Source organism: Onychostruthus taczanowskii, unplaced genomic scaffold, assembly GCF_017590055.1.
Source record: "Onychostruthus taczanowskii isolate IOZ18803 unplaced genomic scaffold, ASM1759005v1 scaffold56, whole genome shotgun sequence".
Taxonomy (NCBI): Eukaryota; Metazoa; Chordata; class Aves; order Passeriformes; family Passeridae; genus Onychostruthus; species Onychostruthus taczanowskii.
In genome coordinates, this window is record NW_024503235.1 from 1,339,162 (window position 1) to 1,365,274 (window position 26,113).

A 26,113-nucleotide genomic window follows, 5' to 3' on the forward strand; every position below is an offset into this window, starting at 1 on the left:
GGACTTGGTGCCATCACGGTGCTCATGTGCACAGCCCTGAAGGAGCGAGCACGTGGGGCTGAGGAACAAAGAACTGCCTGGGAGAGAGCCATGGAGGGAGTGGGGAGGTGGGAAGAGCTCAGGGGACACGGGTGGAACTGCTGCGGGTAAGGTGAGAGCCTGTTTGCTCTGAGCCTGCTTCCCCTGGCTGCTCTCCCTTCCTTTCCAGGTTTGTTGAGCCACAAGGCCATCACTGGCTGCTCCCTGCTGCTGTCACCCTGTCCTTCCCGCGGTCTCTTTGGGAAGAGCTGCAGTGGGTGATACCAAGCGAGGCCCTGCGAGGTGGAGGAGCAGAGGATGGGATTCCCCTGCTGTCGCTGTGGCAACGCTGGGCAGGGAAGCAGCAGCAGCAGCAGCGGGATGCGATGGGCGGCTGCGTGGCGTGGAGGGTGCGCTGGGGAGGCTGCGGGGGCCGGGCTGCGCTGACATCACGCGGGGAGGTGGCGCAGAGGGAAGGGGAGTGGGAAAGGGAGAGCGGGGAGACTGCGGAGGGGACAGCGCGGCACGGCAGTGGGCTCCGGGGACAGGTAAGGGATGTCGGGGGCAGGGGGGGCTCCGCGAGCTGCGGTGGGATCAGCGCCCGCCTCGGGGTGATGTGGTGCCGGGGGGCGGCTCCTGGGCAGCGGGAACATTATACAATGCCTGAACAGCCTGGCACAGCAGGGCTTGGCGGTGGGACAGTGAGAGCAGGTCAGAGCCCAGCTGGCTGCTGCAGAAAGTGGTGCAGATGCTTCTCCCCGGGATAGCAGTGTGTGTGTCACTGGTGCTGTACTGGGAAGAGCCAGGAGTACCTGCACTTCCAGAAGAGCATAAAGGGATTGGGGAGCAGCCCTGGTCCCTGGCTGGAGAAGGGGAGCAGAGTTCTCCCTAGGGATTAGAGCACGGATCATTGATGAAATGAATCAAAGTTAGATGCAGCTCAGGGGATGGAGTCTCAGTCTCAGAGGAGGCTGTGAGCAGAGCTGGTGCACTGGGAGCGAGCCCAGCAGCGCGTTTGTGGTGGGAATCCTAAACTGCACATCCCCAGCAGCCTCAGCACTTCCCCCGCCTGTGCAATAGTTCTGGGGAAGGCAGCCAGGTGCATGGGCACTGCCAGGAGCTCTCTGGATGTGGATCCTGGGCATTGCAGACCTGGAAGGCAAAACAACAAAGTCCTTGAAGCCTCTCTGGGTGTCGTGTTGCCTTTTAGCACAAGGGTTGCATAACGGGATCTGTTTTGTTAGCAGAGGGAGTAAGGGTGACAGTCACCTCTGCCCAGCAGCAGCCCAGCAATACCTGTGAGCTGTGCTGGCCCCTGCTCCTGGGGGGAATTTCATCTTTTTCTTAATCCAAGAGTTGGGCTGGTTCCTTGCTGCTTGTGGGTTCCCAGCTCTGATCCCACAGCAGTGAGGTGTAAGGACTCTACACCTACACTCAGGCTACACAGCCTCAGCTAGAAAATGAGTTTGTGAGCACCCCACACATCTGTGCTGACCTGATTGTGGCCTGTCAGGATTCTCAGTGTGTGCTTGACAGAGGAAAACACATCTGGGGTCAAAAGCCCAGTGTTGGTGAGCCCTGTGGGTGACAGAAACCAGTATGGGAAGATGGAAGAGGCACAGAGCAGAAACCTTGCTTGAAATCCAAGAACAGGGAGAGAGGCCAATGCTCCTGTCATGACCATTTTGTTGAACCAACACATTTCCCAATGTACTTAACGGGCTGGGGGCTGTGACCCAGTGGGGCCATGGAGAAATGCAGCCAGGAGTGCTTGAGAGTGTAATTGCAACAAGAAGCATAAATATTAATTATGGAAGCAATTGCTGTGTGGTGCACAATCCCTCCCCACCAAGGCACACATGCTGGGTCTACTGGGACCGCTTGGGAGTTGCCCAGGTGGCCATACTGCTGCTTATGGGATGGAAACTGCCAACAGCAACAGCTTGGGCTGCTCTGTGGGGCTTCTCTGGGAGCAAGGGGTGGGAGCCCCATGCTTAGAGGGTGACAGGCAGTGCTGTCACCCAGGGGGCTGCAGGGCCAGCTGCATTCCAAGCCTCTGGCATGGGCAGGCAGGGAGGGGAGGGCACATCAGCTGCTCAGTGCCAGCCCTCAGCTCTGCCCAGGGCAGCTGTGCTGGGAGGGAGCCAGCTCGGGATGGGCCCCTGTGCCCCAAAGGGGACCTCAGTGGGCACAGCCTGAGCTGGCTCCCAGGGCCAGTTGAGGAAGGGTGCAGGGAGGAGTTAACACTGCTGTTCTGCAGTTTCATTCCCCAGGTTGTGGTTCTGCATGACCAGCAGCAGGACTGCTTCAAAGTCATGTTCCAACTTGATTTTTTTTTTCAAGGTTATTCAAAATTCAGTGCAGGAATGGCACCAGGACCTCTCACAAACAGAAAGGCCAAGTCACCCCCTCCTAGTTCTTGACCTTCTCCGTGGCTCAGCTGGCTCTCTTTGCTTTCCCCCATACTTGCCTACACTGCAAAAAGCATGATCATGTGAATATTACAAAGCCTGGCATCTGCACATCAGCTGCAGCAGCTGAGGCTGTGACATGCTCCCGGTGCCTTGGTGTGACCCTGTCCCCACAGCCATGCTCTGTCACCTGTGTGTTCAGCCCCAACCACAGGCTGTCACTGCCAGGCACACAATAATACAGAAATACATTAACTGGAAACTCGTGCTCCCTCCTGGGAAAAGTGCTATGGATCTGTGAGCTTCTGCAGAGACCTGGAGCATCAGGAGGAGCTGCCTTTGTGCCAGTGGCCAGAGAAGGCCCTGGGAGCTGAGCCAGGTCCTGTGAGACATTTTAATCCTGCCTATTTCACAGTCTATCTTGGCCATGACTCTGCTGCAGTGACTGTTTCCCCCTTAGGGGCACTCACAGGCACCTACCTGGTGTTTGTTTTCACTCCTTATCTGGTGCCACTGGGAGCAGGCAGGGCAGCAGTGCAGCAAGGAGAGCCAAGGAGAGTGGGAATACACATTCCTACTGTTGCCTGGCCACCCTGGAGACCCCTCAATCCTCTCCCTAAAGCCAGGCTGAAACTTCTTTCTGCTGAGGTAGCTGTTAAATAGTTGAGGTTACTTGAGTAATCAATAGTTCTCTGGTTCCCAACAGAAATATTATCCCTTTGGCCAAATCAGCTTTTCTATCTTTGCTATAAACCTGCTCCTGACTCTCAGCTGTTGAAGGATCGAGGTGCATTCCTGATTTACCTGCACAGAACCCCACTCCTCTTCTTTCCTCCTGCCAGCACCACTTTTTCTCTCTGAGGTTGAGCTGTAAGGGCTGGAAGCACATGGAGAAATCACTGGAGTCATTCAGTCTCAGCCCTTCTCTTGGCCCTGCCCCAACAGCTCCTTCTCTGTGCTTGCTCCTCCAAGCAAAGAGGTGAGAGTCAATGGGATCCTCATGGCCAAGGGCACTGCTGACATAACTCCCAGTCCATGGACTCCAAAACAACTTGGCTCAGCTGCTGCCAGCTGAAGCAAAATTGTTCCCATCCCACAGCAGGAGCTGTATCCCAGAGAACCAGGGCTGGAAGACAAGGCACATGGTGAGGTTCCATGGCTGCACATAAATTTTCCTTGCAAACAGGCAAAGGCACCAACTCCCAGGATTTCTGGTTTCACCCCAGCAGCCAAAGGCTGGGCTGTGGCTCTGGGCTCCAGTTTCCTGTGACTGAAGGAGGCCACGAGGTTTGTTCTGCTGCTGGGGCAGTGGAAACAGCCTTGCTGTGCATTGTGAGCATCTCTGCACATCTCTGTTCTTTCCAAACCAGAAAAGGTCACAGAGACCCAAGAGAAACCCACTTCCCTCCTTCACTGAACTCCTTCTGCCTCGCACATGCTTTTGTTGCCATCCCTTGCTTGCCAAAGGCAGGAACAAACACTGGGGTTTGGCAGGGCTCAGAGCCTTGGCGTGCTGGATGGGAAAGAGACATTCTTGGTCCTCAGCCTGGGGACAGGGCTCTGCTCCACGTCCACTGCCAGATTTTCCAGCTGTGATTTCGCTGCTCATCCCATGCTGAGGGCACCGTTCTGGGGATGGGGAGCACCCCTGGGTGCTGGGCTGTGAATCCTGCAGAGATCCGTGGAAGGGGGGAGGGAATAGCTGGAGCAGCACCCAGAGCTACGGGAACCCCTGCGTGCTGCTGAGCTGAGTTTCACATCCAGTACGAAGCACAAGAGCTGGTGCTGCCCTGAGAGGCTTTTCCCAAAGAATGCCCAATTCCAGGGGAGCAGGGAAAGGCAGAGGGAGGCCATGTAAAGCAAAGCTGTCCCTGCTTTGGTTAAATAGGGCTGGTTTTGCTGACAGCTCCTCCTGAGAGACTGCAGGGAGGGATTCTGTAACACAGGGGCAGCTGAGAGGCTCTTGGCAGCTACTGCTGTTTCAGTGTCAGGCACTGGACTTTTCCTGGTGCTCAGGGGAAAAGGGATGGCAGCCCAGATCAGAGATGGCAGGGCTGGGCAGACGAGAGGCTGCTGCCTCCCTCTTAGAAGGATGCTCTGGAGCAACAGCAGGGCCTGATTTCAGAGGAGCATTTGAGGTCCCAGTGTACACTCTTCGCCCCAGAAACCTCCTACTCAATTTTCTGCTGTGCACAGCCCAGCCTGAGGCAGCACAGGGGGCAGTTTGCTCCAACACTGGTTAAGACAGCCACAGATGACAAGCCCCAGAGAGGGGTGAGTGTCTCTAATGGTGGTGAAGGGCTGAGGGAGAGGAGGGAGGGAGAAGAGGAATTTCCTGGTTGTGGTAAAGGTGGGTTGTGCTTGAAGTTAGAGAAAATGGGCTTGTGGTCACTGCATCAGGTTGGGGGAAGGAAGGTGTGGCTCAGCAGCAAAACCCAGCAGAACAAACCCCGTTTGCCTTTCCATGCCAGCCCAGGAATGAAGGACAAATTACAGCCCCCCTCTCCCTTTGCCCACCTTGTTGTGCTGCACAGAACAGAGCACAGGGGGAACAGCCCTGGACTGAGCTGGGGGCAGGGGCCTGGCAGCCAAGGGTCAGACTGGGGAAAGATCTCAGCTGAGACAAGAGAACCCTGAGCAAGCACGTGTTCAGAGTGAGAGGCTCACACATCCCCCACCTGGTTAATGCTGGCTCAGCCCTCTGGAAAATGACACACGTTTTCCTTGCTGTGGGGCCAGAGGGCTGTGCTGGGAGCCCCCTCTGCTCCCCCAGCCTGGCTGCAGGCAAGAGGTGCTGCTGGCAGGGTCCAGAATCACTGTTCTTTCCCCTTTTCACAGCTGTGGCTGGTTATGAAAATGGGAATGTTCCCCAGGCAGTTCTCAGCAGGAACTGCCCTTTCCAGGGCTGACCACATGGGCTCTTTCTTCCTCTTCCCACCTCCTGACAGCAGTCACAGTTTTGGGTACGTTCTAGTGTTGGCAAAGCACGGCCCTTCCCTGCTCCTCTTCCTCACATGACACACAAGAGAGAGAGGCTGTGGCCTGTGGAAGGGGAATGTTTGTTCCTGGACTGAGATCAATACAATTCTTGAGCCAGTCCTCCTCCCAAAGCTCAAAGAGAGAAAGAAGAAAAGTTGGGATCAGTCTCACGCAGTGGGGATTTACACCCTGAACTGTCAGTCTGCTCCTAGCACAGAGATCCTGACACCAGCTCTCCTTTTCCCGGTGCAGGATGGGGGGCACAGCTTGCAGGAACATCAGGATATGTTGTTTAACATTATTTCTTGTCACATCTGATGCAGAGTGTCCACAGAACAAAGGAACACTGGGCAAAGCTTGGGAAAGGCAGGAAGGAGACAGCAGGGCTTGCTGCTGCTGGAAGCTGAGGGTACAGAGCTCAGCAGAGGGGTCAAACACCTCTGCAGGCAGTGAGACTGTGCAGGAGTTAGCACAGATTTCAGGGTAGGGAACACCAGGGTTCAGAGCTTAAGCCAGTTTCTAAGAGAAAAGAGCTGGACTAGCAGGAAAGGGGAATGACTCCAGGCCAGCTCTGTGGCAGTGCTGGATGCTCAGAGGACACTGATGGCACAGAAGGGGGTGGGTTTGGGCCACATCCTAGCCAGGAGCGTGGGAGTCCTTTGGAAAACCCAAATAATGCAACTGAGCTAAGTCAGAGAGGAGTGGTCTGGCTAAGGCCAAGGTCAGTCTGAATAATTCCTTCCACTCTCTCTTCCGCTTTTGTGCAGTGAGGCAGGAAGCTGAAAATTCTCTGGTTGATTTTGGGAGTCCAGAGGTCAGTGACTATTGATCATGCTGCTCTGAGGAACAGATGAGTGTGTTAGCACCCAGCCCTGCACTCAGCTCCCTCCTGACTCCTTAGCACACATCCACAGAATTTCTTGGCTTTTTGTTTCAGAACTCAGGGAAAATTCCTGCCACCAGCACTGAGTTAAATTGAAAGTTGGTAAATTCAGGAGGCTTCTTTCGACAAGGCACTAACCTTTGGAATTGCCTCAAGAGTTGGTAAAGTCAAATAATAACTGCCTTGGAAAATCCTGATGGTTTTATGACCTTTCACAATGTCTGTACTTCTGTACCCAGACAAGGGTCACCACACTGCTCCAAGACATGACCAGAGGGATAAAGGAAGAGTTCTCTTGCTGTCTTTCCCTATCCTGGTGTGATTGCCATTGCTCAGCTCTGTAAAGCACAGGAATTACCCCGGGCTAGAGCAGCGTGGCTGGAGTGCTGAGCCTGTTCCCATAAACCCCACTTTGGGATGAGAATTCAGGTCTCTCCACGACCTCCTGACAAGTGAGGGAATGTGGATGTGGCCATTGCTGAAGGGGCTTCAGAAGACCCTGCTGAGGGCAGTCGTGCTCTTGTCTTTGGAAGTTCTGCTGAGAACTTTCCCTTCCCAGGTTCTTTGTGGGATTGAAGCCCAAACCTCCTTGGAGGCCAGGCAGCCATGGGGACAGGCTTCATCCACCACCTGCCCATGGCAGCAGGTCCCAGTGGTGCTGAGTTCACTGGAGCTTTCTCCCACTAGCAGGTCCCTGCAAGCAGTGGATTATGCCTTGGCAACAGGGACACTGCAACATGCAAGCCCCAAAACTGCAGTGCCTGCTCCACTACACAGCAAAATAGGTCGTGCATCAGCAAATGAAAAAGGACAGATGGTGTCTGCTAATACAGCTTAGTTTATGGCCTGCAGGATTAACTCACTAGTTGTCATGTCTGCAGAAAATAGGAAATGGGTGGGTCAGCTGGAGGAAACGTGTGGTGTGCCCAGCCCTACCTGTGCTGTGGGATGCACCAGCTGGAGAGGATGTCAGAGATCCTGTGAGGTTTTCAGACATTGCTGATGGGCTGCCAATGTCTTTTGGGGGCTCTGGGCACTGGAGATGGTGCCTTGTACCAAACCTTCCTGCCCAACTCGGATTCCCACAGTCCCACTGCAAAGGGATTGATGTGAGCCGAGCAGGGATCTCCAGCAGAGACAGGGACACCCTCTGTGGTCTGCAGGAGCAGCTCTGCAGGAGGAGCCACAGCTTCCTGTCCTGTGCCAGCTGCAGGAGAGTCTCCAGTTCAGCCTTTTGAACTCCCAAGCACCCACGTGTCTGCAGGAGTAAGACTGAAGGCTGAGGCAGAAGCCTCAGGTCTTTTCAATGCCTTCTCTGTGACACACTGTTCTCCTTTCCTGGAAACCAGGCCAGTGCCTCACTCTGTTCTCCTTGCAGAAATCCAAGCCCGTGCCAGAGCTCTGCCTTGTGCATCTGCTCTCTGAAGGGCAGGACAAACTCTTCCTTAGCTCTCCATGGGTGTTCCTCCTGAAGATTTCACTTTGATCTTGCTGTTTCTGCTCGTGTCCTGCAAGATGCTGAGCATCCCAAAAAACAGCTGGCATCAGGGAGATACTCCAGAGCCAGGAGCATGCCATGCCATCTCCATGCCTCTTGGCTTTCTGCTGTCACAGGTGTTTGTCACCACCACTTCTAACCACAGCCAGCCATCACAGGCACTGAAGTTTTCTCCAGTGACTAATTTGCCTGTGTTTATGCCAGCACCAAACATTTAATTGTCTATCTAATGACTCAGGTGAGGAGGGAGTCTGGCTCCTTCCTCCTGCCATAGGGATCTGGCCAGCCCTCTCCTGATGGCAGCACCCTACAGTGTTAAACCTTATTAGTTATAAATCCCCCATCATTAAGAGTAGCAGGTCAGTGGTGAGAGTGACTTGAGAGCGGGGATATTGTCACTTCTATCCCCAAAGCTGTTCAGTGAGCGTGGAGGTGAATAAAGAACACAGAACAGCCTGTGCTTTTATTACAAAAGGAAATGCTGCTTTTTGTGGAGGGGAAAAGCTTGTCAGATTACTATTATAAGTAATTGCTTAATGGTCCCTACCTTTGCGTCATTGCTGAAGTACATCCGAGTCCCTTTTTGGGGTCTCTCCTCACTGCACGTGTGTCACCAACGGGGCCGAGCCCGTGGCCAGCCCAGCTGTGGGAGCCCTGCAGGAGACAGGATGGGGGCAGCTACGTGGGCACGAGAGCCTCCACATTCCTCCCCCTCGAAATCTCCCCACCTCCCACCTCTTTTATCAGCTGCTGACAAGACTTGCCATGTGTGTAGGCGGCTCCCAAGCTTCCAAGATGATTCCCTGCTCCCCCCACCTGCCATCCGTGAGAGGAGCGCCCAGGATTTCGGGGAGGGGGAGCACACTGTTCCTCTGGCTGCCGGCCTGTTCTGCAAGGCCTGTTCTGATGCTTTCAGAGAGCTCCATGTGGTAACTCTATCCCAGGATTTCACATGACAGCCTCTTCCCCAGAAAGTCGCAGCAGGGAGTGGAAGATTGCCGTGCGTGTGGGTGTTAGGAGGGAGCAGAGTGGGACGGGGAGATGCAGGGGAGAGGAGGTGTAACCACAGACTAAACCAGAACAAATCCTCTTGGAAGAGCCCTGCATTTCTGATCCCAAGGCTCTCATCTCCTGCCTCTTCCTCTTCATTTAAAAGAATGTCAATCCTTGTTAAGTCCAGCAGAGAAAAGAGGAGTCAAGCACAATCATCTCCTTCCTTCCCTGAACACATCTCAGGGGACCAAGAGAGGCAAATAGAACACAAACTAACTGGATAGAGGCAGAGATGTGCACACTGGGGACAGCCCTCCCCAGCCACGGGTGTCTTCCCTGGAGAGATACGAGAGGCCATTAATGACATCTCCATCTGACAAACGATCACAGTGCATGTCATTACGACCCAGTGCTTCCCCGGGGCCCTGGCAGAAAATGACCCCGATGAGCTTCAGTTCTTGCAATCACAGCTGCTCCCCATGAGCAGAGCAGAGCTCCAGGCTCTCTGGGTTAAGCCTCGCTGAATGCCTCAGGCAAGCCAAGATTGACATCCCTGCTCTGGAGCTGGGACCCCTAAAAGAGGAGTAGGGAAGCCCACATGCCCCTGGCACAACTCTCCAGGGCAGGGAGCTGAGGGACACCTCGCACTGCATTTCTGAGAGGTTTAAAATTACCTCTGTGCATCTCAAATCTGTCTGTCCCTCTCATCTTCCTCCAGACGCTGGGAGTGCAGCACATCTCAGGTAGGGCCTGTGGTGGGTCCTCAGCCAAGAGACCCCTGAAACTGCCATCTGCATTTTGGCATCCTGATGCACCTGGATCACTTTAACAGCCCTGGCTGTCCCACCTTAATAGGGCCAAAGGTCTCAGCCTGCCCAGCAAAACCAGAGCTGAGTCATTCCTGAGTCTCCCTGTGTGAAAACAAGGAAGAATTCCTGGTGTAAAGCTGCTCCCCTCCTTCCCACATTTCATCAGCAAGCAGCAACAGGAGCTGGGTTTTCTCTAAACTCAATTTGCTCTGCAATGCATCCTGTCCCCCTTGAATAACCCCCCATCCTTGCCTGGGAAAAGTGGGAAAAACCCTGAGGAGACCCACAGACTTCTAGAGAAAAGAGGCAGTGCTAAGGAGAGGTTCACACCTCAGTGCCTGCATTCCAAGGTTTTAGGCAGATTGGATCTTTGTGTGTCCTGAAATAGCTGTTTCAACACCCCCTGTGTCCTGCAGGCCAGGGAGGAGAGCACCAGGCTGGTATTTCCCATACCTGTGATATTTGGCTCACCAGGAAGGGGGGAAAGGTGGGCAAAAGGGATGTGGTAGGAGCTGGAAATTCAGTTTTATCGGCTGCAAACCCAAACCGACGTGCCTCCTGCCACACAGATATTCCCGGCCAGGCACACCCCAGTTCCTCCATGCAGTCTGACTTTCACAATCCCTTCCCAGCAGCTCAGCCTCTGCTTTCACTCTGAATTACCAGGGGGAATTTTCATTACATCACCAGAGGCGCTTCCTCCTCGACAGTGACAGAGCTGTCACTCTGCTTTGCAGGGGGTTTTTGGGGTGTGGGTGACGAGGGTATTTCTCTGGAAAGAGAAATACCTCCCAAAAGCAGGTCCAGCCCAGCTCAGCCTCCCCCAGTGGCTCCGTCCAGGCTGGGAACGGCACTGGGCAGTGTGGGGTGGCTCCAACCGGTGTCTGGACAAAGCCTTCTCCCTGGAAGCCTTCCTGGGGGATACAGCGCTTTCAGGCAGCTTTCAAAGTCGCCTGTGCCAAATCCAGCGGGGTCGGAAGTCAGCAATCTTCCAGCTTTCTGCCAGCGTAAGCAAAAGCAAATTTGCCTGTTGGAGCTGGGATTTGCAGAATGATTCGCTGCAGCGTTTGAATCCCCCTCTGCCACGCCCCCGCCTTCTGTATCTTTTTTTGTTTGTTTGGTTTGGGTTTATCTTTTCAAATATCCCCCAGTTTAACGGTCAGGCTTGGTGGCAGCTTCCCCGCAGCTCCGGGGAGGGGCTGATCTGATCTCACTCCCAATCCGGTGACTTCCCAATCAGCCTCTTTCCTCCTTGGCAGCTTGCTTTCCTGCCCTCTGCTTCCAGTTCCCGGCTGTTTGTCTTGGGATGGGTTTTAGTTGTTTTGTTTTGGTTTTTTTTGAATCAAAACAAACTACCGGGTTCAAACTGCTAGTCAGGAACACGCTGAGCAGGAGCCTTTGCTCCTGGCAAGAGCTGTGGAAACTCGCCATGGAGAAACACCTCAGCCATGGAGAACTTGTTTTTTAGCAGCTGGGATGTCTGCATCACAGCAGGGTCCGGACAGTTGGAAATCTGTATCTCAGAGCTCCATAAAAGCACTGAGTTTCCTCAAATATATAATCACTGGCAAGAGCTCTGCACAGCTTGGGAGGAGGGAGGACGGCTCTGAAGTCACTCGGATTTACCCTGGCCTCCCCCAGCCTTGCTGGTATCGTGATTCCTCATATAAGGCAGTGAAGAGTCATTTCTGCCCCATCAGCCCATCCTTTCCCAGGAGCTCCAGATGGTTTTGCTCTGTCTCTCTGTGTCTGCACTACTGGTAATTCAGGCCTGTCTCACATTAGCTTTTGAGCTGAAACCTTCCCACAATTAGTTTAGAGTCTGCTTCTGCGCTGCAGAGGACGTAGGGCTGAGCTGGCAGAGCGCTGTCTGGGAGATCCGTCCCACACAAGTCCTGTTCAGGTTTCTCTATTTCAGTCAAGAGTGTCATTTTCTAGTGAAATCATCAAAGCAAGACAGTCTCTGCTGCAGATGGGCAGCGACAGCCATTTGAAAATGCCTCATACCTGGCTTGTTTCTCAAGACAGGAGTAGTTAACTTCAATATTATCTCATTTTACACCAACGTAACATCTCTCTCTTCTTCATCTGGCCCTCCTTTCCCAAGGAAAAGGGATCTTTTCCTCTGGGAGCTCCACAGCACAAAGTGTCAGGGAAATCTTCGTACCTGCCCAAGGACCACAGCTCAGCAACTCAGGGAAAATGTGGAAGCATCCCTGCTTCTCTTGGAGCAGAGCTGTTTGGCTCTTGCCAAATTAACTTGCTAATTAACAGGGTTTTTTTGATCCCAGGCAGGAATTTACCACTCAGAGGCCAAACCTAAGTGTGGTCCAAAACTTCCAGCTGGTCCAAAGCCCTGTGTGCCGTGGCAGGAATGTGAAGAGCTGACAAATGTCTGGGGAATGCAATGTCTGGAGAAGGACTTGGGTGTAGCAGACATCTTGGGATAAGCAGTAAGGGAGGGCTGTATGGCAGGAACAGAATTAATGGAGAAGGAGCACAGGGAAAAGCAGGATTGCTGCAGGGCGTTTAGGAGAGGAGGAAGCTTCATTTGTGCAGGTGATTTATTCCTTCTGTGCCTTCGTTCACCCATCAGACAGGGAAGTGTCATCATTATCCTCGCTGTGCCGACAGATCTGGGGTCTTTGCCTACAGCAATCCAGCAGCACCAGCACCGAAATCCTGGTTCCTTGTTCCCATCCCAGCTCTTGGAAGGATCCTGGTAATAATAATCATGCAAACAGGCTTTGCTGAGGGAGATGATTTCAGGAATGGTGATAGCTGGGAGACAGTGATGGAGCCACACTTGTCACATGAATAACCACAGTCTGTCCAGGCAGAGCTGACAGTCTAAGGCAAGGCAGCTCCTTCTGTGTTGATTTAAGAGGCTCTTCGTAGACACAGCAGATCTTTCTGCTTCACCTCCCCTGCATAATAAGAAGCAGCATCCTTCCTTTTAGTTTATCTGCCTTTGGATGGGATGTGAGGCTGGCAGACCCCTCTGGGCACAGGGGAACCCTGGAAGGAAGCTGAGGCTTTTAACTTTCTGCATGAGTGCAGTGAGAATGTGGGTTGTAGTTTCAGTGCCTCTAAACCTGGCACTCGGGGAGGAGTTCCCAGCTGAGTAAATCTTTATGTGATCTTCAGAAATGTTATCAAGGAGGGACACAGCGAGGGACAAGGTGCTCCACTGGGATGGATGGATTTAGAGGGGGCTCCTGAGTTTACAGACACCCCTCTCCAACAAGAGCTGTTAAAAAGCAAACTGCCCCAGGGTTTTTTAAAAATAGAAAGCCTTTTTTTTCTGCACAATTCAGCCAGAAGATTCCCCCCATTCCAGGCCCTGGGTGAGGCAGCCATGGCAGTGCTGAGTGAGGGATCTTGAGATGATGTAGAGCTGAAGGGAGAATCATAGAATAAAGTGAGATGGAAGGAACCCATGAGGAATATCGAGTCCAACTCCTGGCCTTATGCAGGACACCCCATGAATGCCACCATGTGCCTGAGAGGGGATTCCCTCAAACATTGAGGGAATCAGGGCACTGAGGGGAAAACGGGAGCACTGAGGGGACCCAGGGACTGAGGGGAGCCGGATGTTGCGGGGAGCCAAGGGTGCTGAGGGGAAATGGGGAGCTGAAGGAAGACAGGGGTGTTTAGGGGACATGGGGGCACTGAGGGGAGCAGGGGGTGCTGACAGAACCGGGATGCTGAGGGGAGCCGGGCCCTGAGGGGAGCCAAGGGCTGAGGGGAGCAATGGTGCTGAGGGGAGCAATGGCGCTGAGGGGAGATGGAAGTGCTGAGGGGAACCAGGGGCTGAGGGGAGCAATGGCGCTAAAGGGAACCAGGGGCTGAGGGGAGAAATGGCGCTAAGGGGAGCAATGGCGCTGAGGAAAGATGGAGTCGCTGAGGGGCAGGGGGCACTGAGGGGAGATGGAGGCAGGGGCACTGAGGGGAGTAATGGTGCTGAGGGGATGGGGGCACTGAGAGGAGCAATGGCGCTGAGGGGAGATGGAGGTGCGGACACTGAGGGGAAATGGAGGCGTTGAGGTGCAGGGGGCACTGAGGGGAGCAATGGCGCTGAGGGGCGGGGGGCACTGAGGGGAGCAATGGCGCTGAGGGGACATGGAGGCGCTGAGGGGAGCCCAGAAGCAGAGCGGAGGCTCAGCTCCATGCTTCAGAGCCACTTACAGGCACCGCAGCCGCCGGACGAGAACGGGCACCGCAGGCTCTGGGACTGCCCGGAGGCGGTGCCCACAACCGAAATGGCGGCGGCGGCGGCCGCGCCCGGTGCGGGGCGGGACGAGGCGGGGCCGCGCTCACCCGGCCCCGGCTCCGCTTTCGTTACAGCGCGGCCGAGGCAGCGCCCGCGGCGCCCGGAGCCCCCGGACTGATCCGCTGCCTCCACCTCGGACCCCCGCCGCCGGTGACACCGCCGGGCTAACCTCGCCGCCATGGGCTCCGAGCGGGATTCCGAGTCGCCGCGCTCCTCATCCATCCACTCGGCCGCCGCCAAGTGCCCCAAGCCCGGCCGCCGCCGCCGCCTCTCCTTCCAAAGCGTCTTCTCCGCCGCCGCCGCCTCCGCCGCGGGCGGCCGCCGCCGCGCCAAGGCCGAGCCTTGATTNNNNCGCCGCCGCCACCGCCCCCCGAGGAGGCTCCGGTGGTCCCGGAGGGCGAGGAGGAGCTGGAGTGCCCGCTGTGCCTGGTGCGGCAGCCGGCGGAGAACGCGCCGCGGCTGCTGTCGTGCCCGCACCGGTCGTGCGGGGCCTGCCTGCGGCAGTACCTGCGCATCGAGATCACCGAGTCCCGCGTCAACATCTGCTGCCCCGAGTGCAGCGAGCGCCTCAACCCCGCCGACATCCGCCGCCTGCTCCGCGACTCCCCGCACCTCGTCGCCAAGTACGAGGAGTTCATGCTGCGCCGCTGCCTGGCCGCCGACCCCGACTGCCGCTGGTGTCCGGCCCCCGACTGCGGGTGAGTGCTGCGGGGACGAGGGGTGGCGGTGGGATGCTGCCACTCCGTGCTGGGACAGCAAAGGGGGACCTGCTTGTCTCTCCGTCCTGGGACACCTCGAGGAGTGGGGAACCGCTGTCCCCATAGGGTGCTGATCTCTCCATGCTAGGAAAGCGTGTGGAGTTGGAGAACCCACGTCCCTTCCATCGTGGGACAGCTTGGCAGGGGAAACCTGCTGTCTCCTTAGGGTGCTGCCCCATCTGTCTGTCCTGAGGCGGCTTGGGGAAGGTAGACCCCACCCTGGAGGGATGCTGGCTGTCCCCAACACGTGCTGGGGTAGCTGGGTGAAGTGGAACCCGCTGTGGTTGCTGCCTGTCCCCAGCGGGTCCTGCGGATGGCATCCCGGCTGGCATGGCCCTGGGGCTCACTGTCCTGCCCGTGCCCACGTGTTTCCCAGGACGGCACAGGGAGGTGTCCAAACCTCGGCAGGGTGCTGCTGTGTCCCATGAAGAGCCCTCGCTGCAGGGGATCTTTGCTTATCTACAGTCTGTTCAGGACTGCTGATAGGCCTTGGGTACCAAAATTCCATCTATCCCCATTATCTCTCAAGAGCTCCAGGATTTGACCTTGGGGATTGTGAAAGCACAGACAGACTGGGTAGGAGCGATATGACTTGAAAGGGGTTTTAGCAGAGCCATCACTCCCCTAATATAACAGAAACCTTTTTTTCTGCACAAATGGTAAGTGTGGGCTTTCCCAGCTGTGCATTTCTCTGCCAGTCCTGGGGACAGTGCATGTGGACAGCGCTGCAGCCTCCAGTAGTGGGGAAGAAGGAGCAGGAACCACTTTTTCCTAGTGAGGACATGAATACACAGCAGAGAGGAGTGATGTTGACTCACTGTCCGTTGCCCAAGAGAGGAAACGTCTGTCTGTCCAGAAGTCAGCCCAGCCAAGCTTGATGACTGTGTAGTTATGAACGTGTTGCTTTCATTTTCTCTTCCCTTTTCCTTTAAACGAACTCTATGAGGTTTCTGTTTTGGGTGTGAGCAAAAGCTGCCTGGAAAAGGGCTTGGTCGGGGAACTTAAGAGAAGTGCTGTGAAATTGAGCTACAACTCAGCTTGGATGGCAATTCTGGGTAGCAAGAACATGAAAGGAAAGTCTGACCTAGTAGTCGGAATGGAAAAGTTGGTGGGAGGATTGTGAAGATTTAATCAGAGCCTTGTAATAGGCATCCTATGCAAATCAGTGAACCTGGCTCAGGTTACCGATTTCACGGCCTCTTGAGCATCCTGTATAAGGCCTTGTTCCTTCAGAGGGTGAAGCTAACAGCAAACAACACCTTTGCTCCTTTCTGAAGCCAAATCAAGTGCAAGATCTCGATATTTCAGCAGCTCTGGGGATGAGATCGAGGAGATAGAGCAGCCACGGTGGGAATGCCTCTGCTGCTAACCGGCTAGAGAAAATCCGGCTCCTGCTCACCGAATCTCAGCTCCTTGACTGTTGTGATGTTATCTGTGCCCAGGATAAGGTGTACAAACAGCGACGTCACCCGGGCTGGCTGGTTGGAAGGAGCCAGCTCCAGCACGGCCCGGAGGGCGTTGCCTCTGTGACAGCAGCCTGAGCCTGATCCCTTCCTCTGGGGAGGTTTGGGCAGGCTGCTGTCACACACGGCTCTTTCTCTGAGCTGGAGCCTCCTCCCTGGTTAGTCAGGGAGCAGGATGAGCCGGGTGTCATGCTGGCATCCTCCTCCCAGCTGCCCAGAAGAGCAAGAAGCGACCCGGGGGCTGTTGGAGATGTTGGAGACAGCTCTAGTGGACCAGCGCTGCTGGTGTGTCTGTAGCGCTGGAACAAAGGCTGTTGGAATCAGCCCTCCGGCAGGGAGAGGAATTAATCACCCTATTCATTCTTCCCAGCAGAGCTTGTGTGGCTGTGCTTATGTAAAATCAGGGTATGAATTATTTACAGCGGGCTTTCCCCGCTGTAGTAGTGCAGGAGTAGTACAGAGTGTAGGGCTGGGGGCACGGCAGGGTGATGTTTGTCACCCACCACTGTCACCCGAACTGAAACTCGCCAGCAACGTCATTTCAGTGTCAGAGAATCGAGGCATTCCTTTATTCTGGCCAGGATGTGCAGCAGAAATCTTTTTTATCCACACATGCCTGGCTTGTGCTGTGAAAATCATTCCATCCCACCTAGTTCTTTACCAGACTTTTCACATATTTATACCTTAAAAACCCCCAAGAAATTCACGTTGATTGGTCTTAAATTCCACAATGATTCTATCTCCTGTTGGTTATTGATCCCTTCGATGCTAATTCAGTCCTCATTCTTTGGTTCTCTTATCGATGTTGCCCCAGACCAGGTGTCTCCAGCCTCACCAGGGGGTGATGTTTGTTGATGTCCCTTTATTTCCTCTGTTTCTTCTGGCTCCTCCCAGTCTGTTGATGTTCAGCTCATGAGACCTCACCCGGGCTTTTGAAGAGAAACTTCAATTCCCCTCCCCCTGGCCAAAGGCAAACAAAACCCCTGAATGAAGTTACGACAAAAATGCTAAAAGTTGTATCATTTCCAGTACCAGTGAGGTACCCCACAAGGGCTGGGGTGGCATTCTCTGGTCACCCCCACCGAGGTGGCAGCATCAAGGGGCTGCAAGGCTGTCACAGGACCTTAAAAACATACTGTGCCTTCCTCCTGCATCCTGCAGCGTTTCCTAAATGAAAGAGCCTGGCTGTGCTGCCCGGGAGGAGGAGGAGGAAGACAACACAACACCGGTGCGTGTTGCCATGGGAACCCTGGTCAATTGATGCGCCATCAATTGCAAAACAAATCATTTTCTGTGTTTGCAGCTCCGTTTGGCTTTTTTTTTTTTTTTTCCCTTGCTACAGTCAGGTGGTATTGCTGTCTAGTGTTTGTCACACTGCAGCTTTCCCAGAAGTCTGGGAGAAAAACAGAACCTTTAAAGAAAACGGAGGTGTGTGGGCTGAGATCCATGAATGGGCAGAAGGAGGGACAGAGGAAACTCGTGGCCTTCTAAGGAGGGGGCTGGAAGTGGAGCTGTGCCATTCCTGGGGTCTCAGGAAGACACACTGCTTTGTGGGGAAAACTCAGGGAGGAGAACTCATTTCATTTCTTACCTAAAGGGATTGAGCCTGAAAATGGCCATTTAAGCCAGCAGTATGTCAGAGGTCAGTGGAAGAGGAAAACCACTGTCCATCCAGGTCCTGCCATGACTATTCCTCAGCATTTCACTTCAAAACCCACTTTGTAGTTGACCTTGACGTGGAGATGTGTTATTTCTTTCCCCACTAGACACTCCTGGAGCTTCTTTCCCCACAGCTGTGGGCTTGTGCATGATATTTGTCATTTCAGCTCCAGCAATAAAATATAAATGCTGATGATTTTAATTTCTTGAGTGTTTAAAAAAAAAAACCCAACATTTTGAGTGAGGAGTTAATTTAGAGTGTGCTTAATATATTACACTGAGCTCTCCTAGGCTGCTGTTAGGGTTTGAAATAGCAGTGTCACAACACAGCTGGGCAGATGAAGCTTTTCCTTTCTGCTTTGCCAAGGGCAGGCCAGGGGGTAGTGGCAGGGTGAAGAAATTTAGTGGGATATTCTTTAGACAAAGTGCACAGGAATCAAATCCATCCCTCCCAAACCCCTTGGGTCACTTCCATCTTGAAATTATCGTATAGGAACAGAGTGGTTTGGCTTGGAAGGGACCTTAAAATTCATCCAGTGCTGGGCTGGGACACTTCCAGGGATGGAGTTTTCCCATCTCTCCTCGTGCTGGGCTCGGGTGCAGGTGTGTGGATGCACAGGTAGAGCTGCAGTCGTGCCTGCCAGCCCTCAGATGTTGTTTCTCTGGCGATGCTGTCGTAGCCTGGCAGGATGAAGTTGCTCAAACTCCCACGGGATATGAATCATTGTGGTATGACACATTCAGTGGTTCTCACGCTGCTGCCTTGGAGAAGAAGAGGCAAATACAACTCGAGCCACACAAGCTCTGAACATGAAACCTTAAATAGGAGTTATTCTCCTCTGACCACTAACAAAAATAGCCTTTTTGCCATTTGGGTGTTGCAGGACTGGGAAGGCACTTGTGGAATTGCTCATGTCAGCCCCTGCCAATGGAAACAGCCTCATCCTCAGTGGCTGTCAGTCACATTTCTGCAGCACTGCTTGGTGATGCTGCTGAGGCTTCTGTGTACACAGGACACTTCCTTCTGGGCATGTCACACTACTGTCACAGTGAGCTGGTTGAGCTTGGCCTCTCTCTCTTGCACAGTTGATTATTTCACTCCAGTTATGGCTTGTTCCAAAGGCAGGGCATTGTTCTTCACCACTCTTTGGAAAAGGAAGCTCTGAGGAGCTCACTTGTTGACTTAGCTACGTATGGAGCTGTTATTATGGAACTGTTATTCCACTTTTTTAGAATCATTCAGTTGATAGAAGTGCCCAGGACAAGCTCAGCTTTCCTAGACTCCTCTGAACCATCCACAGATCTGTCTTAAGGAAATGAGGGATATGTGTGCCTGGAAAGAGCAGCCAGAGCCCATCCTGGGAGGAAACAGCAAGGAGTTAGCTGGGCACACGGAGCCAGACAAATCCGCCCTGTGTGAGCTGCCAGTGAGAGCTGCCAGCAGTTACTGAGGAGAGAACAACTCAGCATCTCAAGCTGCCTGCATGAAAGGTCCCTGCCCTGAATAACCCAATTAGCACTGCTTAATTTCAGGCCCTGCAGAGCTCAGGAATGTGTCTGGCGTGGAGGCTGCTGTAGCAGCGATCGGGAATGAGATGGGGCAGGTGGGCTGCCGGCTCTGGCTGTGTCAGTGAAGGGTCTCTCACTTGGTAAATTTGTGTTTCAATTCCTCCCCGCAGCTACGCCGTGATCGCCTACGGCTGTGCCAGCTGCCCCAAGCTGACCTGCGAGAGGGAGGGCTGCCAGACAGAGTTCTGCTACCACTGCAAGCAGATATGGCACCCCAACCAAACCTGCGACATGGCGCGGCAGCAGCGCGCGCAGACCCTGCGCGTACGGACCAAGCACACGTCGGGCCTCAGCTACGGACAGGAGTCAGGGCCTGGTATGGAATAACCCCTTTTTCATAGAATATCACAAGTTCAGACAGACCCACTGGGCTCCAGCTCCTTGCCCTGCAAGATTCACAGCCTGATTTTTGGGCTGCTCGGCGCTGTGCGTGTGGGTGATGAGGAAGCGGCAGCTCTGTGCAAACCTCCTCCCCTCGAAGTGTCTCCAGCAGCTGTGAAACTCAGAGTCATTTCCCCTCCTCCTGTGTGTTAGAACACATCTGATCTCTTCCAGCAGCACCAAATAGATCAGTAGGTGATGATGTGCTTTGGGTCCTTTTGTGTCACGGCAACTCCCCTCATCCGCCCCAGCTCTGCTTGTGGCTCTTTTGATCTTGGATGTTCTTGCTTTTTTTGCTGATCTAAACACTGAACAAGCAGTCACTTTTTTTACTGTTGGCAGCTTCAAAGTTGCCTGGTGGTGAGGAGCAGCATTCGTGGCCAGCTGAGTGTGGGGAGCTCTGCTCTGTGCACTGTTAGGTCTTGGTAATGGCAGGTACCAAAAAAATGCCAACCCACAGAACTCCTCCGCTGCCTGGTAGGAGCTGCTGTGTCTGCTGAGTTTGTGTTCCTTAAAAATAACTGTATTGACTCTGGAAGTGGGCAGTGAGGCCATTTTTTAAAGCCCTGCCCTATCCCCAAACAAAATACCCTGTTTTTCCTTCTGTGTGAGGAGTTTAAATATTAATTCACTCAGCGTGGAGCTGTCGTGGGTGGTTCTGAGGTGGCTTAGTGGTGTGCTGAAGTCCAGCATGCTCCAATTTAGAGAACCCTAAGAATGGACAGCATAGATACTGCCCCAGCCAGCAGAAAAACCCAGTTTTTCTATCCTGTTAAAAAGATCCCTGCCAGGAAGGGCACTTAGCCATGGGAAGGGAGGTTTTTGAGACAGTGGTTTCTCCCCACCCCGCCGTGCTGGATCCAGCCTGGTGATTAATAAGGTGTGAGCTGGGCTCACAGCTGGATTTCATCTTGCTGAGCTTTGCAGGGGCCAGCAGAGCCCTGAACCACGGCACAGCCATTGCATAACCACGATCAGATGATGCCTGAATTAAGGAAGGGATGAAAACCCCTTATCCTGCTCTGCCAGCAGCAGGCTGGGGCCTGGGCAGCCTCTGCAGCTGTGTGTGGCTGCAGCCCCTGTTCCCCTAAAGGCCGGGTTTGGGGTTTCTCCAGTGCCTGTTCTCCCAGTTGTTGTGTTGTTCTTGGCCCATGAATCACCTCCGTGGAGCAATTCAGTAATGGCTCGTTGTGCTGGGCAGGTATGACTTGTTCCCTGTGTTTAAGCATGAATTCTGGAATACATCCCATTCAAGATTAGAACAAGCTTTTGAAAGTGGCTGTTGTTCCCAGTCCCTGCTGTTGGTGGGGTCTGTCCCGTCAAAATGATCTTCTCTGAGATAAATTAAAGACCCCCTGTGAGCAGCAAAGGTGTTCTGCTGCAGCGAAAATAAGAATTTCAATCCTTAAATGAGAATCCCCTGGTTGATTATTGACTCTGAGAGCTGAGATCCCATCTGAATTCCCTGTTTCCTCCCCTCAGCTGATGACATCAAGCCGTGCCCACGCTGCAGTGCTTACATCATCAAGATGAACGATGGCAGCTGCAACCACATGACGTGTGCCGTGTGTGGCTGCGAGTTCTGCTGGCTCTGCATGAAGGAGATCTCAGATCTGCATTACCTCAGGTGAGCAGGGCAGCTGCACGTGCCTCTCTCAGGCTGTGTGGAGGAGTTCACTGCCCCTGCTGGACTTTAATCCCCCTGCTTCAGTGAAATTTTATTGTTTCTGACCCGAAGAGATGAACTCTGATCCCACTTTACAGCATTTAGATGCTCTTCCCACACCAAACAAAGGTCCTGATACAATTACTTTTGAGACCTCTTGGTGTACTGACTATTAAACATAGGCCCAGTAGTGTGATATTCACCTTTTGGGGGGAAAAAAAGACAGAAAACTTATTTGTGTTGTCTACCTGCTTCCTAATTTTTTGTTTTTATTCATATGCAAGTTGAACTTGGGATTCTCAGGAGCTTATAGGAATTGCTGGAGTGCTAATGTCATTTTTTTCCCTTCCCTGAAGCCCCTCTGGCTGTACATTCTGGGGCAAAAAGCCATGGAGTCGTAAAAAGAAGATTCTCTGGCAGCTGGGCACGTTGATTGGAGCTCCTGTGGGCATTTCCCTCATTGCTGGCATTGCCATTCCTGCCATGGTCATTGGCATCCCTGTGTACGTTGGGAGGAAGGTGAGTGTGGGGGGCAGAAGGGTTTGGGCTGTTCTCTGTGCTGACCAGACATTTAGAGCTGATAGGAAGGGTGGATCTTGTCATAGGACCCAAATTCAATTCTCTCTTCTAAAGCTTCTCTTATCTCCTGGGCTTTGTGTGGGCAGGGGGAAGGTGGTGGCTGATAGCCCTGGTAGCCCTTCAGGCTCAAGTCCTCCCAAATGCATTTTGCATTTCTGCTGTGCCTCTGCCTTGACCCAGGAGCACCCAGGAGGTCCCTTTTGAGCCCATCAGCCCTGTACTTTTTGTTGCTTCCTTTTCTTCAGCACAGACCCTCCTGCTAGGTCTGCTCTGTGAGGAGATCTGTGCTCAAAATGAGGTTCCTCAAGGGCTCGTGCAGCTGGCAAAGCTGTAAAATCACTTCTTAATGTCCCCTGGGAGTCTGCTGTTCTCACCTGGTGCTTTTTCTTCCATCAGATCCACAGCAGGTATGAGGGGAAGAAAACCTCCAAGCACAAGAGGAACTTGGCCATTACTGGTGGGGTCACCCTGTCTGTCATTGCCTCCCCAGTCATTGCTGCTGTCAGTGTTGGTAAGTGGCCTCAGCCCTGTCCCTTCTGCTGGCCTGGTGGCCACTGAGACAAGTGGGTGGCCCAAGGACAATTTGCAGTGTGGGTTTGGGCACAATGCTGTCTCACATCCTGGTGTGCTCGAGCTGGCCCACAGCCAGCACAGGGCTTGTCTGCAGCACCAGCTGGCTGTGTCACAGCCCATCCTGGAGTCCCTTGTCACACAGAGCTGTCTCCTGTCATGGTTTGGTGGCTGATGCCTTGGGGGGGTTCAATGCTCTTGGGGTTCCCCCACTCAGCCCACAGTGCTCCTCCACTGTCTGCCTGCATAATTGTGAATTGGAACCTTTGAAAGCAACAAAAACATGACTGAGAGAGTCCCTAAAAACTTTTTGCTGTCTGCCCAACACATCTTCAAGCTCCTCTTAACCCAGCTCATCCTCCTCTCCAGGAATTGGGGTCCCCATCATGCTGGCCTACGTCTATGGGGTCGTGCCCATCTCGCTGTGCCGGGGTGGTGGCTGTGGGGTCAGCACAGCCAACGGAAAGGGCGTGAAAATCGAGTTTGATGAAGATGATGGACCTATCACAGGTAATCACTGGTGATGGCAAGGGGGTGAAGCAAAATGCTCTTCTTGTTGCCTCTTGTAATGAAATGCTTTGAGGTTCTGATGTCTCCCAGATCTGAGATGAGACGTCGCAGCCGAGCGCTCCCACTGCCGATTCCAACCCCTTGTGCTCTCCTTCCCCGCAGTGGCCGATGCCTGGAGAGCCCTGAAGAACCCCAGCATTGGAGAGAGCAGCATTGAGGGGCTGACCAGTGTGCTGAGCACCAGTGGCAGCCCCACAGACGGGCTCAGTGTCATCCAGGGCAACTACAGCGAGACCGCCAGCTTCGCCGCCCTGTCCGGGGGCACCCTGAGTGGGGGGGTCCTCTCGGGGAGCAAGGGGAAGTACAGCAGGTAACTGGGCTGTGGGAAAAGCAGAGGGGTTCCCAAGGCCTGTGTGGGTTGAGTGGGTTTGTTTTGGGGAGCTTCCCAGGAGTGTGAGTGAAGCTGCTTTGACCGAGGGGTTGTGTGGTGGTGTTTTTGTGCCCTGGTCTGCTGTAGAATGACCAGGTCTAGGAGATCACCTAGGATGACCTGGAACCCAGAGCCACCCAGGGTGGGGAGGTACTGGCTCAGATTGTCCAGAGAGTTTGTGGGGTCCCCATCCTTGGAGATGTTGCAGGACCAGGTTGGATGGGGCTCTCAGCAGCCTGGGCTAGGAGAAGGTGTCCCTGTCCGTGGCAGGGGGTTGGTGCTGGATGATCTTTAAGGTCCTTTCCAAACCCAAACCATCCCATGATTCTGTTTCTGGAGTCAGTGCCAGTCTAATTCTTGCAAGGAGGACAGATCCCTACTGAGCTCCTTGGGACCACAGAGCTGATGCTTCAGCTTAATTTGGAACAGCACAGAGCTCCTGCCTGCCCTGCTTAAAGCTATTCCAGCCCTATTATCCCAGCCTGGAGGCTTTGATGCTTCCTGCTCTGCAAGCAGGGTCATGGCTCTCCAAGTCAGGAGGTTACACCACAGTTTTCCTCCTAACTTGCCTGTGAGTCAGTTTTCTGGGTAATTAGAGCCACGTGTTGATGTGGCAGCCAGGATGTAATCACAGCTCTGTGCGAGATCCATGGAAATCAGCTCTTCGCAGGAACCGTGTGAGTCATGGATGTAAACACGGCTTTACCTCCGTCATGGAAAACCGAATGGATTTGCCTAAATGGAGCCAAAAATGAGACTAAATGAGAGCAACCACTGGGGTTAAACTCCTGTCACGTTGAGCTGGGCCAGCTCACAGGGATTCTTGCTTTCCCATGAGGAGCAGGGATGGGTTGGTGCTCCTAAAACATCTGAAGCATTTCTGAGGAATTCTCTTCTTTCCTGCAGGCTGGAAGTCCAGGCAGATGTCCAGAAGGAGATTTTCCCCAAAGACTCAGTCAGTTTGGGGGCCATCAGCGACAACGCCAGCACCCGAGCCATGGCTGGTTCCATCATCAGCTCCTATAACCCCCAGGACAGGTAGGAGGACGTGGAGAGCTGAGAGGAGCGTTGGTGGAGGCTGTCCTGGGGAAATGCAGGCTCTGGGGGTGGTGGGATGGCTGTGTTTGCACCAGGCATCCATCCTTCTCCAACACAGGAGGAGGTCTGGGGACAGTTTGGGAGCAGCCTCCATGTGGAGGCTGGGGAGGGGATCTGCAGCCCAGCACCCTCAGGGGCTGTTCTGGCACTTTGAGGGGGCTCTGGAGCTTTCCCAGCCCAGCCTGGGGGTGATCTTGGCTCTGTTGGGAGGATTCAAGGAGAGCAGCGAGTCCTGGGGTGATGAGCAGCATCTTGCTGGTGTTTGGGGGGGTGTGATCCTCCCAGTACAGCCCAGTTAAACCCAGTAACGTGAGGGTGGTTGTTCCTGCCCTGCAGGGAGTGCAATAACATGGAGATCCAGGTGGACATCGAAGCCAAACCCAGTCACTACCAGCTGACCAGCGGCAGCAGCACAGAGGACTCCCTGCACGTCCACACCCAAATGGCAGAGAACGAGGAGGAAGAAGAGGAGGAGGAAGAGGAGGAGGAGGAGGATGACAAGCAGGAGCAGACGTGCAAACACCAAAGCTGTGAGCAAAAGGACTGCATTGCCAGCCAGACGTGGGACATCACCCTGGCCCAGCCCGAGAGCATCCGCAGCGACCTGGAGAGCTCGGACAGCCAGTCCGACGACGTGCCCGACATCACCTCGGACGAGTGCGAGTCCCCCCAGTGCCAGACTGCAGCAGGATGCCCACACACCCCCAGAGCAAGAGGTGCCCAGAGCCCAAGTGCCCACCTGAGCCACTGTGCCCAAGCCGAGGGCTGCCGGCTGGATGAGATGGTCCAGCTGGAATGCATCGAAGCCAGAGTGTGACCTGAGCACCATCCCTGTCACTGCAGCTTCTGGGCCAGGGTTGTGTCCCTGTTGGCTTCTGTTTGCCATCCTCCAGCTGGCTCCCCCAGCCTTGCCTCGGGGAGTTGTTGTTTCTTACGTGACACAGGAAAAAAGCAACCAAAAAAAGAAAAAAAAAAAAAAAAAAAAAAAAAAAAAAAGCAAAGAAAAAAAAAATCCCCTTCGCCCTCTTTTTGTTTTAATTTATTGGTTCAAACTCTGTGAGGTGTGTAAGAGTGTAAATATGTACGTGTGTCTGTATGTCTGCAACCATCCTAAGGGACTCTTGGAATAAAGACTCTGGTTGTCATTGGACCTGAATCCAGCTCATCCTTTGCAAAGCTGCAGGGAAATCTTCCAGCTGCCTTTGTCCACGTGAATGCTGTTCCCAAAGGCTTGGGCAGAGTCTCTTCTCCCCTCCTTGTGCACCAGGGCTGGGTACAGGTGAAAGCAGGAGAAGAATGGGGAAAAAAAGGCAAATTTCCAGCATTGTGGGTGTGTGGGAGGTGAGGATGCTGAGAGCAGTGGCTCAGGTGGGACGTTGGGGACAGTGCAGTGCCAGGAACCAGAGTTTTCCCTGGAACTAAATTGTGTTAAAACACCCCACAGCCCCTCAGTGTGAGCTGAGCTGGGGGCTCCTGCTGTCCCTGTCCCTGGAATTTCCCTGGAAGCTCCCTGAGGGCAATGGCCACCAAACCAGCTCCTCTGGGTCACCATTTGGCCAAGTCCCC

At 53.9% G+C, this 26,113-nt stretch overlaps 1 protein-coding gene across 1 annotated transcript; it reads left to right on the plus strand.

The window, feature by feature from the left end:
- The first annotated feature begins 83 nt into the window (after nucleotides 1-83).
- On the plus strand, nucleotides 84-25,697 carry RNF19B (ring finger protein 19B). Its single transcript, XM_041417595.1, is given in 11 exon segments — nucleotides 84-566; nucleotides 13,939-14,205; nucleotides 14,208-14,562; nucleotides 19,424-19,629; nucleotides 21,177-21,321; nucleotides 21,717-21,879; nucleotides 22,336-22,450; nucleotides 22,879-23,019; nucleotides 23,182-23,389; nucleotides 24,356-24,487; nucleotides 24,884-25,697. Coding segments are annotated over 10 exon segments (2,109 nt in total). The 5' UTR covers nucleotides 84-566; nucleotides 13,939-14,042; the 3' UTR covers nucleotides 25,365-25,697.
- The last annotated feature ends 416 nt before the right edge of the window (nucleotides 25,698-26,113 follow it).